The 13,912-nt window shown below is 36.4% G+C and overlaps 1 protein-coding gene across 3 annotated transcripts in view; it reads right to left on the reverse strand.

Annotated features, from left to right (window-relative positions):
* Window positions 1-13,912, reverse strand: part of plce1 (phospholipase C, epsilon 1) — an 85,618-nt gene that overhangs the window by 27,353 nt on the left and 44,353 nt on the right. For all 3 annotated transcript variants that reach the window (XM_032574620.1, XM_032574621.1, XM_032574622.1), the window contains exons 8-9: window positions 6,976-7,130; window positions 5,387-5,554 (exon numbers count right to left, since the gene is read on the reverse strand). In XM_032574620.1, coding sequence (XP_032430511.1) covers window positions 5,387-5,554; window positions 6,976-7,130 — 323 coding nt within the window. The remainder of the gene's footprint in view (window positions 1-5,386; window positions 5,555-6,975; window positions 7,131-13,912) is intronic.

Below are 13,912 nucleotides of genomic sequence, written 5' to 3' on the forward strand. Positions count from 1 at the left end.
TTTGCACAATAATCTCCAGAGGTTCCACAATACAGAACAGAATTGGCATTCTATATTAGCTTCTTCAGGGGTTCTTTGTCAGTAACTGACGCTCATACTACATGATGGCAGAAGAGATTGCACTTCATAACAGATTTATAAAAGTTATGCGGCCTCTTACTCCAAGCACTGAAGGATCTAAGCTTCCACACAAAGTACAGTCTGTTCTATCCATTCTTGTAAACTGATTCACTGTTGCGTCTGTTGTCCAAGTGAACAGTGAGGTATTTAAACTCCTCCATCAACTTCACTTTTTCTCCCATGATGGAAATAATGTTCTGCACCACCAAGTTTTCCACAACGAAACATGGCAGCAGCAGCTTTATCCTCCAGAAAAGGACAGATGAGATGATCAGAGTGGATAAAAAGGTAGGTGGAGTTAAATATAAGACAATCCTTTAAAAATAAACATGTTAGAGGCTACAATAGACTTCAAAATGGGATGGAGGTTCACCTTTGAGCTTTTGAACATCTTTTTGTAAAGAAGATAAGCTAAATTTTAACTTTTTACATATATTGAGCTAACAGAGACATACCCCAAAAGAATCGCAACCATAATTGCAGCGACAGGCAGTCCAACAAAGTATTGATTAAGTGGAGACTAAATGTGCGCCACACCAGCTAATCGGGAGATTTGATTTATAGAAGTATTGAAATACTGAAAGCTGAGTGGCAAGTGGATCCTGCAGTTTTGAGATTTTTATTTGTAAAATATTTTGAAAATTATGTATCATTTACTTTTTGCTAACTAATTATACAATACTTAATGATTGCATTTTCCATAAAATCCCATTAAAATACATTGAACTTAGAGGGTAAGAAGGTTCAAAAGGTAAGGCATTGTAAATTGCAACAAAATGAGTGAATAAGTTTGAAAGGCCTTTATTATCAAAATGACCATTAAATCAAATATATTTATGCAATACTTTAACATGAAACAACAGCTTTAATAATGGTGTGAAGTGCTGCTCATCTGGAATTTATAATGTTTCATTTGCAAATACTCCTCATTTAGATAAGTTCATGACATAATGCGCCATATCTCTGGTTGCCTTGTTTTTGTTGTGACTATGTTGTTACTAGGTGCATTGCAACTCGGTGACATAAAACAAATCCTGACACTTTTTATTGTGTGTGGTCTCGATGATGCTCATGAATTCTTGTTTGGAGATCTGTGACTAAACTGGCAGTATATGTACAAGATCATGTCCCTCCCATACACACACACACACCCACACAGAAAAGACATGGGGAGATCGGATGACCATCAGCTGTGAATGTGCAAACACATGATGGTCGAACCAGATACGGATCAGGGTCACATTCTTTGGGCTGGACACACAGCCTCATCCGTAAAGCTTCCTGCTCTCTTGTGTCATTGTCTCCAAGCATTAGGGCCTCATTAATGTAGTTGCACACACACATGAAACACACACAGTGAAACTCACTAACCCTATTGCGGGTGGTAAAAACATCCCCTGGCCTAAAGATCTATTACTGGCTTATGTAAGGATGTGTACAGCTAACCGCAGTCAAACTTCACAAGGACTAAATAAAGCCACCAAAAGACATATACACACGCACACACACAAAAAGGCCTACAAAATACTGTAAAATACATAGTTTTAAATACACAACAATTTTTACATATTTCTTTGTCCTGTAAGAAAATAATCAAATAAGTTTTTATCAATATGCAAGATATAAATGTGGTTCCCTGCTTATTTTGTTCAGTTGTAAATAACTGGTTTCTTATATTAGTTTAGTTTTATTTAATGCAGACACAAAATATCAACCAAAAGTACAAAAAATGCATTAAATAAAAGTTATTGATAGGTATGAATGTCATTGATGCCTTATCAGTAGCTTGGAAGGAACATTAGAGGAACTACAATAAATAAATAAAAAACTCAAGGATTTTCAGAATAAAAATGCCTGTGTTTTCAGAACCACTTTAATTTGCATTGTGTTCACCGCACAGCAATGATTTTGTACAGTGTTGAACAAAGCACAATAACCAGCTCGGCATGGCTCCACCAAGCTTGCTCCAGTCAATTTTTAATTTTTAATTAATGTTTAATTTTGAATGTTGAGCCAGTAGATGTTGGATATCCATGAATTGCTTCTGACTGAGCAGAAGATAACCGCTAAATGTAGAACCAGAACTCCAATGCAATCCCTACACTGCTCTTTTTCTCATAAGGTCTCATCAAAATATTATCTATCTCATTGTTCTTCTACTTCTGTGTCACAACAACTGGATTAAGTGTTTTGTGTTGGTTTTTCCACAAACATTATTACATGTTCAGCAATAGCACTACAGCTTTGGATGTAAAACATACCCTTTATCTGTTTATTATTTTCAAAACTTTTCTGGGGATTAATTAAAAGGCTAAGAAACTCAACCCTATTGCTTATAATTTGTGACATAATATTAAACAACAGAGCATCATGGTTTTACTTGTGGTTCCAACTCATTATTATAATGCCATGTATTTTTTGTCTTCATTTCTGCCATCTCTACCTTCTAGAGGATTTTATTTTTCTGCAGTCAGAATATTTTCTAGCCTTACCGGTGTGAAACTGATCACACCAGTGATAAAGTTCACATAGATACAAAACCTGAGATGCAGGCAATCTATCCTGGAGCTTTCTAAAACTGCAGGGCTGTAGCAATATCAGTGGTTTAGAGGCTTGTTCTAGATTCTACTATACATGGCTTACTGACAAACTACTGTCCTACACTCTTATCTGTTACACCTCTGTGTTCTAGGTGAGGCAGGAACTGCGTGCCATGCATGAAAATCTTTTATCAGTCACTTTCAGCAGCATGACATAGTGTAACACCATGTCAGCAAGGAGGTTTAAATTACAGTCGCCATCCTAACCATCCTGACCATCTGCAAAGTGGAGTTCTGAGCTGCCACAGATCAAGGGAGCGCAAGGACCTGGCAACTCTTCTGATATTCCAGATAGCAAAAGTGTTGCACAGGACAAATAACAGACAGGAAATGAGAAGATATTAGATACAGTAAGATTGGTAAAAGCCGATATAAGATTATGCAAGAGACTGTCTTAAAACAATAACCATCTTGTAAACACACCAGAGCGAGCAATTTTTTTTTGTTTTCTTTTCTTTCTTTTTTTTTAATTGGCAGCACGACACACACATACACACCCCTACACACACATGCCAAACTGGAGTCGGGTACAATTCGATCCTTTGATGTTTGTATGTGTCCATCTGCCTGTCTGTCCTTCAGCCTGCCTGTCTCCATCTGTTATTAGCTGAACTTTGAGAGTCGTTTTCTCCTTGATACAAGACTTATGTAACGGAGGTTGACAGAGAGCTATTACAGACTTAACACAGCACATACTGGTTCTGTCAAAGCTCCCGAGACAGACACGCAAAGAGGCCCGAAATTCTCACCATTCCCTGTCTAGCTGATTTTGCCTTGGAAAGTAATTTCATATCCATACATGGCCTGAAAATGAACTGGATCACAATCAATACAAAACTAGAGAAAGCAGGTTAAAACTTTCTGACTGGGAAAAACAATCCTACAACCCCATAATTATCTAGACTCCAACTAAAAAGCTCTTGTGCAGGATTAGATTTACTATCATGCACATCCGAACAGTTTTTCACTCAACTTAATAAAACAGAGCCTAAACATTTCAGCTTACACGCCTTTAAAATATGAAATTTAATAGAAAAGCAAAATATTTTTCACCCAAATGAAAAAACTAACAAGCACAACTTTTAAGTTTGATACATTCAAAAAAATAAGCTGTTCAATGCAACCAAGCTTGACCAGCCCAGGCTGATGATTGGTGAGACAAAAACTCTAAAGTTTGATCTTCTCTATAGTCTGAGAACAATTTCAGACTATATTTCTTTAAATGTTGAGACATGTCAGCGGGAAAATGTGAAAGAACGAGACTTCCAGCTGATAACAGGAAGAGTAAGTGGAACATGCTGGAATTTGAAATCTCATAGCTAAATTCTTTGGGGAATGTTTGCAGAAGCTGTTTCAGAAATGTTGGCCTCAGAATTTTCCTAATCGCTACATTAATACGATAAGAGTTCAAATTGTCCCATCTGTGTTCATTTTGTGTTTGTTTTAAATGACTGTTTCACAGCAATTGCTTTCTAGCACATGTGAGGCAATATAAAAAAGATAGTTAATCTTTCACCCCTAATGGCAGAAATATTAGATTTTAATGTTTAATGTCTTACATAATCTTGTATGGGTTTGCAAAAACCAGAAATCGATAGACTCTGATCAGTGGATCCCCCCATTACAGTTGAAAATGTCTTGTTTATTTTTACCTATTTCTGTATTGCTGCTCAATTCAAAATCCAAAAGCAACACCTCTGGTTTTTAAGACAGAAATAAGACAAATACATCTAAACAGGAATTCCAATAATGGCAAAATACAACCCTAAACCCCGAAATGAATATAGATGTATGATTTGTAAAATTATAAATCTACGACAGTAGATGATTACAATCCAAAATACTGTACACTTCCACTCAGAAAATATGTCTTACTAAATCCAAGTCAAAAGTTCAGAGTCACTTCAGGGATTCATCACTGACTTGAAGGGAGAATCACTGCTGTCATTTGACTCTCATTCCACTCTGCCCATACATGGTCACGCTGCACATTTGGAGAACTATTTTATGTCTCCCCTCTTGCAGACTTAAATGAAAACCAGCTGATAGAGCAGGCATGCAACCTACAGATGACTTCATCATTCCCTATCAATCTCAGCTCTTCGAACACTTGTTCTTTCTCAGCATTTTTATAACAGTTTACAGTTGAATTCACCAAAAGAAACAAGGCACGACAGTAGAAGTTTAGCCAACTTAAAAAATGTGCTTATAAACACACATCCTGTGTTACAATGATAGACTTACATGGTTATCCACTAGGGAGGATCCAGCTTGAGGAAATTGTACATCAATATCAAATACGAGATGCATAGTGTCACCATGTTTACAAGGTTCTTAGCAAATCTTTTTTTTTTATAAAAAGCAACCTATTTAGTTGATTCTGTTATTAATATTTTTCCTGTGTAACAACATAAAAAAATGTTTAGAGGTTTCGATAATCTAATCCACACTGACATCATGTTGTAGAGTCTTAAAGATAAACACCAGCGCTGCCAAGTTGTTTTAGTGACTTCATGTGGCTATTAAAACCAAAACACAGAACACGCACAGTTCAGATATGTGCATCATAAAGGAAATACTTCTTGTAAATCTACATCAATGCAAGCAATGAGCCAAAATAAAAAACTCTCAACCAGATATCTGGTTTTCTCAAGTGGTCGCCTCACCTCATTGAACCGCGCCACTAGGTCCTCCACAGCATTGCTGCGCTGAGCATTCTGCGTGGGCATGGCCGGCACCGACAGCGAGGCCTTGAGGTTTGGGTGGCGTCTGGTCTGACACTCGGGACTGCCAAGATCTCGTGTGAGGAAGCAGAGGTAATCTAAAGGAAAGACCTGCAGAAAGACAGACAGTTGGTGAAGTACATTTTCTCACATTTTAACTTCAATGTATTTTTAAGACTCAACGCAAAGTAGAGATTACTTGGGATGGAAGGGAACTGATGCATGATTTAAAAGTGTTTTACAATTAAAAATCAGACATGTCATGCCGTTGCATTTAGGCCTAAATAAAAATAAAAACAAAGCTCAACTGACTGTCAGCAGAGGTAGATTAAAAACCATATTTCAGACTTTGAACATGTCATGAAGCATAAATGAATCCATCTTCTGAGCATGGTACAATAGCAAATGTGCCAAAGACGGGGCCGTGCAGCTAAACTCAAAAGGTGGGTCAAGGAGAGAACAAATGGAGTTGAGAAGCCCTTGGTAACTCTGGAGGAGCTGCAGAGATCCACGGTTCAAGTGGGAGAATTAGGTGAACTATTTATCATGGACCCTTTTATGGATGAGGAGGAAGAAACAAATAAAAGTTGAAAAATATCATACAAAATCTTACATGAAGTTTACCGCAAGCCATGTAAAGCAAACAGCAGACCTGTGGATGAAGGTGATCTGATCAGATAAGACCAATATTGACCCCTTAAGATGACTGAAAAATGGTGAGTGGCCGAAAATTATCACTGCACATCCATCCATGCTCAACATAAACCATGGTAGTGGCAGAATCATGCTTTGGGGATGCTCTTTCTTCACCAGAAACATCAAAGCTGGTCATAGTTGATAGGAGGCGGCATCAGTACTGTAAGAGATTTTTGGTTTAGATTTGTAGATTTTTGGTACCTTTTTTAAATTTCTACATACAGTACATTAAGTATTTAATTACAGTGTTTTGTTTCTTCATTTCTCTCTTTTCCTTATCCTTTAAGATTCTTATGCATTTCTCCTTTTTGTTTACTTTGAGGAGTATTTTTTATGTCTGTTTTAGCCTCTATGTAGGATTTTGTGTAACATTTATCTGTTTGGAAAGTGAACTACAAATCAAGACTGCAAAAGACTTGAGGCAGGAGTGGAGGCTCACCTTCCTGCATGACAAAGACTAAACACAGAGACAGAACTATGATGAAGCGGTTAGATCAAAGATAAATAATGATAGAATGGCCAAGTCAAAGTGCAGACAGAGACCCAATTAAGAATGTGTGGCAAGCCTTGAAAATTAAAGCTCCATCCAAAATAAATGTTTAAAATCATGAATCATTTCACTTTGACTTCACAATTTTGCACTGAAACACAAACACAATTTGTGGTTGTATTGGGACTAAATGGAAATAATTTCAAAGTGGTATAGATTCTATTGAAGTGTGTTGTGTTTAAACAAAAGATACTTATTTGTTCTTTTTGAAATTATTTTTATTTATTTATGAATTAAAAAAATCCTAGTTTGCATCAGAATCCTCACCCCTATCTGCATATTTTACCTGTTGATAAAGCTGCTGCTCCTGTTCTGTGAGGATGCAGGCGATCTCCTCTGGGAACTGAACGAGGCGGCGCAGCTCTGCCAGCTCCTTGCTGATCCCGCTGACACTGGGAGGAAGAGAGCTGCTGCTGGTCATACTGTTGGCCAGCTGACGCTCTGAATGAGGAGACAGAGAGGATTGGAGACATGTAAAGACAAAGCATAAGTTTTGCATTATGTGCTTAGGTCATAGCAACATCTATAACTTCTTAAGGAAGAGTAAAGGATAGGATACAGGATACAGAGGGGTGAAGAGGAGAAGGTGGGAATGGAAAGCAGAAACTACTCATGGACATGGCAGTACATTAAAAAGGACATAAAGCAGGAACAAGCAAAAGCTGATGTTTCCCGTTCAACCTTATAAGTTTAAAGCTTCACTGAAATGTGTTTTTTTATTTTATCCTGAATATTTAAAGTTTGCAGACACATAAAGTCCCTGTGTACCATGTAGTCGTCATCAGTCAACAACAGCAAGCCCACTTTTTCCTTTAGAAGTAAAGAGCATAGATCACCTGCAAGTTCCTGTGTTTGGATTTCAGTCAGGCCCATTAGTCTGTCTGTTTACACATACACACGCACATTCGCACAAATGCAAACCTGTCCCGATCTCTGCTAACAAAGGACTAATGAACAGTTTCTACACTGGTTCAGGGGCTGCCAGGTGGACATTCTGTACATTGTCGGGATGAATGCCGCATAAACAAACTTTTCCAGGAATCATTTAAAGGGGACTCTTTCAAAAGTTTCATATTGCAACCATCAGGACATGATGCCTATTTTAAAAAAGCCTGAACTTCTACAACAATCCATTAGGATGAGGTCTGTATGGGTTGGTGATTAGTCAGACCAAAGCTATGACAACACATCTAATCAGAAAAAAAGAAGATGTCTTTTGGATCAGCAATACCACTACATAAACATAATCTGTTACTATCCGTTACAAAGATGTTTGAGTTAAGTGTCTGGCAAGACACTTAACTTAAACAGTTAAGTTTAAGTTGCTGAAAGTGGCTTTATATAGACCACTTTCAGCTTATTGCTGTGTTGAGATTATGAGTTGCATAATGTTGATAGTAAAAGCAAGACGATGTACATCCACAAACACCAACATCAGGACCTAGAGTCTCTCTGGTCATTGTCAACTGTCATATGAAGAAGCCTATTTACTCTTCCTGCAACCACACAGACACAAAACTCTGTGCGCAAACGTATCCAGACACTCACTCAAAAGGCTGACCATGGTAACCCATAAGATTGGCAACAGGTAGGCATGGATACACCAGTGAGTGCTCTGCGGGAGCAAAACTTGCTTATTTACACAGTTTGATTTGTGGATCCGGCCTCACAGCTTCTATAATGGACTCTCAGCATGAGTGCACACGAGCGTGCAGGATAAAAGCGAGGACAGAGTATGTGTAAGAATTACACTGAGTGGATTTTACAATCGGCTTTGGATAATAACAGTTTATATAAGCTTTTTATACGCCTTGTAAAAAGGAGTAATATCCTTTAAAATACATGTTGAAAACTTCTTAAAAATGAATTATGAGTAACATTTTTAAATGCTGTAAATGGAAGTAAGTGTTGCTTTTTGTTTTAACTATAAGAAATTAACCATTTTTATTTTGTGTAAATATTATGATATATGGAGTTTTTTGACTGAAATATAACATTAAAAACATCTCAGTTCTATAAAAGAAGCAGGTTAAAAATGTTGTTCTGAGTCAATTGTAATGGACAAATAGGTAGAAAAGAAAATCTTACTTCTTACATATTTTTAAAAAGTAGGCTTTAATGTTAATGAAAATATATTTTTAATATGTATTGCTCGATGTGAACCCTATTTCTTACAAGAATTATTTGCTACATTGCCACTCCTGTGAAGTGGAAATTAAGACTAGCTCAAATTATTCATCTTCATTTGATGACTGTGCAGCAGCCCTTCATGCTCATTCATTTATTCATCCTGTGAACAAATGCAGTCAAGCACAGCTGTTAGCCAAGACAGTGACAAAGAGGTCTTAAAGATATTGAAAGAAAAAATGTAAATGCAAATGTAAACCAACACTATGAGGGAGAACATAGGCAGTAAACAAAAAGTAATCAGTGCATATTGTCAAGCTTTTCAAATTCTTTCACTTACTTTACTTATGAAGCTTAAACTGCCTTTCTTTATGAAAAAAAAGTCAAATAATCACAAATCGCAGTGAGAAGTGGACAGTATTTCTAACCTATAAGTTTACCTGATGCACTAAATACACACGATGATAAATATTTTTAAGAATACGGCCCTCTTCCTTTAAGACTGATAGAATATGAGCCAGGAGTAATTGAAAATGATGTCCCTGTGATTATGCATGGATTTACTCATCTATAATGCATGATGAATACAAAAGGCCTACGTGCATGTTTTTGTTTTGCGTGTGTGCCTTAATAAAAGCACTTCTGAATGCAGTAGCGGATGATGCAGATTAGCTGAACATCCTTTTTAACAATTGTACATTGACTATTTGTGTTCTGACAACAGGAAACAGATGTTTTGATTACGTTTATATGTCAGTGGTGAATCATTTGAGGACTGCAGCGTTTAATATGGTTTACCATACAGTACACCCATTTTAACTTTATTCTTTTAAAATGATGGAATTTATCTATGGCTATTCAACATGGGTAAACACCATGCTACAGAATAATTATTGATTATAAGGTCTACACACCTCTGCTGAAATGCGGGGCTGATGTGATGTAAAATAAACCATGAGAAAGACACTTTTATGGTGTAAAGTTCTCCAAAGGTTCCTCAAGTTACATTCATCCTGTAAAATTCAACTTTAAACACTATAAGACCGGGAACAAATCTATTAAAGCACATATCATGCCACAAAGTGGTTGGATAAGCATGCACAGCTCACTTCAGCACTTTTTGATTCAGTGCTGGCATTCAGTAAAGCTGCACAATATATTGCCTCAAAATTGTCATGACAGTTTTGATGAAAACTTAGGTGGATTAATATTTCATGGGCAAAACATTCACACATTTGGGCAACTCGAATTGTGCTCTCTTTAATCTTCAAGCCTGATATAGATTTTAGTGACAGATTTACTGGAGCTCAAATAAAAAATGAGAACATATTGATAATGACGAAAAATGCAAGAGGAAATGATAATGTGGATTAAACGCAATATCGACATTCAACAAAAATATCGTAAATGCATGTTTTCATAAAACTCTGAAGTTCCATTAACTCAGATTGAGAAGACATGTTGTCTTCCTGACCTTCTTCAGATGACAGCCAAAGTTGTTCTTTAAGATTTTGATTTGGAATTTCGCTAGATCATTTCAAAAGGTTATTTCTCGTCTGCTGAAGCAATTCTTTTATTGATTTTGATGCAGCATTGGACTTGCAGTAATGGTTAAAAAAAATCACCAGTCATTTCTACCTAGAACAAGATTTACAAGATTGTTTTAGTTATATTTAACCAGAATGCCCTGTTCAAGCCAGCTTCGTGCTTTCTGAGTGGTCTCTGGTCTGCTTTGAATTCACATGCAGATTTGAACAAGAACAAGATTTCAACTGAACAGAGACCTAGGTTTTTAGATGGACCAGAGTAAGCTGCATGTAAATAAACACAATTACTCGTTAGAATGAAATAAATGAGAGAAAGAGAGACATATTGAGCTTATGAATCAATAAAACAAATGATCTAACAAAAAAATCTCCTGGGCAATTTGAAATACCATTAATCATCCAAATACTACCAAATAAAACAATGATCTTAAGGCATTACCCAGGATCAATTGAGACTCGTATACGTTTTTAACTTGTTTCTTTGGTAAATCAAAGGGATTTAAACCAACCATAGAAAAGAAACCTTGAACGTAGATCTTTTTAATCTCTCTGGCAGACAGTGGCACACATTTGAACACTGTTTTCATGAGCATGTCAAGAACTGATAACTTCCTCTCTGGAGAATATAGAATACTTTAACAGGTGCAGCACAAACAGCTCCAGTGAAATGACTCCAAACAAATCACTGCTTTGAATTTATAAATGTTTGTGATTTAATTTTTTTTGTCTTTTCAGGATGGCACCCAATAGAGATCTTCAGTAAAATATAAGATTTGATAAAAACCAAGCCCTAATAAACATAACAGATGTGTAAATAACAGTTTGAACACTTAAGGTTCTTGTTCAAAGTGAATACACCTCAGAATAAACATCACGTAGACACTTAAACACAGCAAGCATAAATTATCAAAAACAGTGTAATGATTCATAATACATAAATACACTCAGGCAGATATTATACTGCTGTAGAAGCAATAAACAATATGTGAAACTGCTAACATGTCTTGCACAGTTTCCTTTCTGATCAGATAAACTAACTCTTTCAAAGAAAAGGACTAGCTGCAGGCATCTAACGTTGAATTTGCTTCTGATTTTTTTTTTTTTTTTTTTGGTGGAGATGAAGCCAGTGACAGAAACCAGAGAAAAGACGTTTGGACAAATCCAATAAACAGTTCTGTGTTATGAAACCAAGGACGATCAAAAACATCTGTACAAGTACTGAAGGATTTATAATGTTTGAGGAAAATGGAGTTTAAACTCTTATCCCATGGAAAGTCATTTATACTTCACAGTAACTTAAACTAATCAGACTGAAGTATAACAGAGGATTCTGGACTCTTAGACAGTTCTAATGATGATTTTGTGTAAAGGAATCACAGTGTGCAATTGTTTTCATTTATCCTGTATTCAATTACAGCAACCTCCACAATTTTAAATAGGTGGAATAATGATTGTTCAATAAAACGGGGACTTGGTGACAGGGATTCTGAACTCCTGGACATTTCTAATGATGGCTTTATCTAACGGAATCACAATGTGAAGTTGTTTTCATTTACCCTCCACAGTTTTAGTGACACAAAGTCATATTCAATAAACTAGAAGATGTGTTCTGATGAGGAATGTTTGTTAGATTAAAAGCACCTTTTGAAAATAACCTTGAGGAAGGTATTGAACATACTTTTCTATAGTTAGACTTTTCTATAGCATATAAATGTATTAACCAATAAAATTGTTTTTATTGGTGTGATGTTTTTATGATTTTTATCTGTGTAATTAATCTGCGTGTTTCACTCATTGAACTGAGGTACTGAAATGACACGTTTAAATCATATTCTAAAATTACTTTTCAAAATTACTATATAAATGTATGAGAAAAATGAATCCACTCATGACTAAACTTTTCCAGATACAGTGACTTACCTCAAATTGAGTTCTACTTTTATATTTGTTTGGGTTCCACTTAATTATGTATTGAAAATATGTATAACGTTTTTTTCCCCAGCCAATGAAATTAAGTTACTGATTACTAAATAAACAATTATATAATTCTTTACATCAAAACAAAAATTAATTTTAAGGCTTTAACACATCTTTGGCAGGAGAGTCAAATTTATAAAGAAGCTCGCTTCTTCTAACTACAGCCCATTAGCGCTAAAGCACTGTAAAATGAGCCTCTAATTCATGAATCAAAATAAAGACAGTTATTTGAAATTGTTGATGGTTTGTGAAGTACAGTATGAGCCAATTCAAATAAATAAATGATGATCATTCATCATTTATCACTCTGCAGAAACACATAGAAACATGCATAAACCACTCCCTTAAAGTTGTGGTTTGTGTATTCTCTCAAATGCTCAATTTGAGCAAAGACACATCATTGTCTAATCTAAAAGTTTAAACAGTTGAAATTAAATTTAACCTTTCCTAAACAATATCCATTGTAAAATGCCCTTCACTTTAATCAGATTTACTAATTAACATATACTCCAACACATCAATAGACTTCTGGATATCTCATCTGCATAACAACTGAAAGATGACCACAATAGACTAGGGCAGCTGCAGCTAAGGTACTAGAACAATTTCTTCACTAATGAAAGCAGAGTTTAGCATGTGCCAACATGCCTTTTTGTCCTTATAGCAAACGTATTCACCCCACACTAAATACAAGCAAACTTATATGCAGATCAATTCTCCATATTTTCACCATTAGATCACCGGCAAGCTTTTTAAAGTTACAATTTCCCTGCACTGCAGAGCGAGGAAACCTGCAGTCTCGCTGTACTTCATTTTCCCCCTACTCACTGATCAGCTTGAAGTCCGTTTGGTGAGAGTGCTTCATGGCTGTTGGACACAGCTGACTGCTCAGCCTCCGTTCTGACAGCTCAGCGCCAGGGTGACCACGATACACTTGTCCACATTTGAGTTGACAGTCCTGTCTCTCCCACAGCTGTTCCCTCTCTCTCTTTGCTCTACTTCTCCCTCCCTAAGTCCATTTCCAACTTGTACTCTGTAACTTGTACTATCTGCTCTGTCACTCACCTGCTTGGTGTTCTTGCAAGTAATAGCAAAGGTTCCTCTATCTCTTCACCACATTCATTACTTCTCTGTCTCTCTCTCTAATACGCTCTCTCTCTCGCTTTCTGACACAACCTCATAAGTCTCCCGCCCACTCCCTACTGACACTACACATAGTTCACAGCCCTGTGCTACTCCACATAAAAACACTGTGTCAGAATTCATACAACCACACCAAAATTCAGGAAGCAATGAGTTACAACTAGCAATCAAAAGAAACTAATCTTTTCAGCCTCTTTTCCTCCCCGATGTTGTCCCAGTTTTACCAACAGTGAATGAAAACAGGTAGATATATTTTGTTTACTCATGTATCTTTGCAAGCAGAGTCCCAGTCATTTCTCCATTTTAATATCGCTGCAGTTTAAGCAATCATTTAAAGACATGTTCTTTTATCTGTTCACTTTGAACCTCTACTGCAGTTATGTCCAGAGTGTGGCCTTCAGGATGATTTTGCATGGTTCAATCACAGTT

This window comes from Xiphophorus hellerii, chromosome 10, assembly GCF_003331165.1.
Source record: "Xiphophorus hellerii strain 12219 chromosome 10, Xiphophorus_hellerii-4.1, whole genome shotgun sequence".
Lineage (NCBI taxonomy): Eukaryota > Metazoa > Chordata > Actinopteri > Cyprinodontiformes > Poeciliidae > Xiphophorus > Xiphophorus hellerii.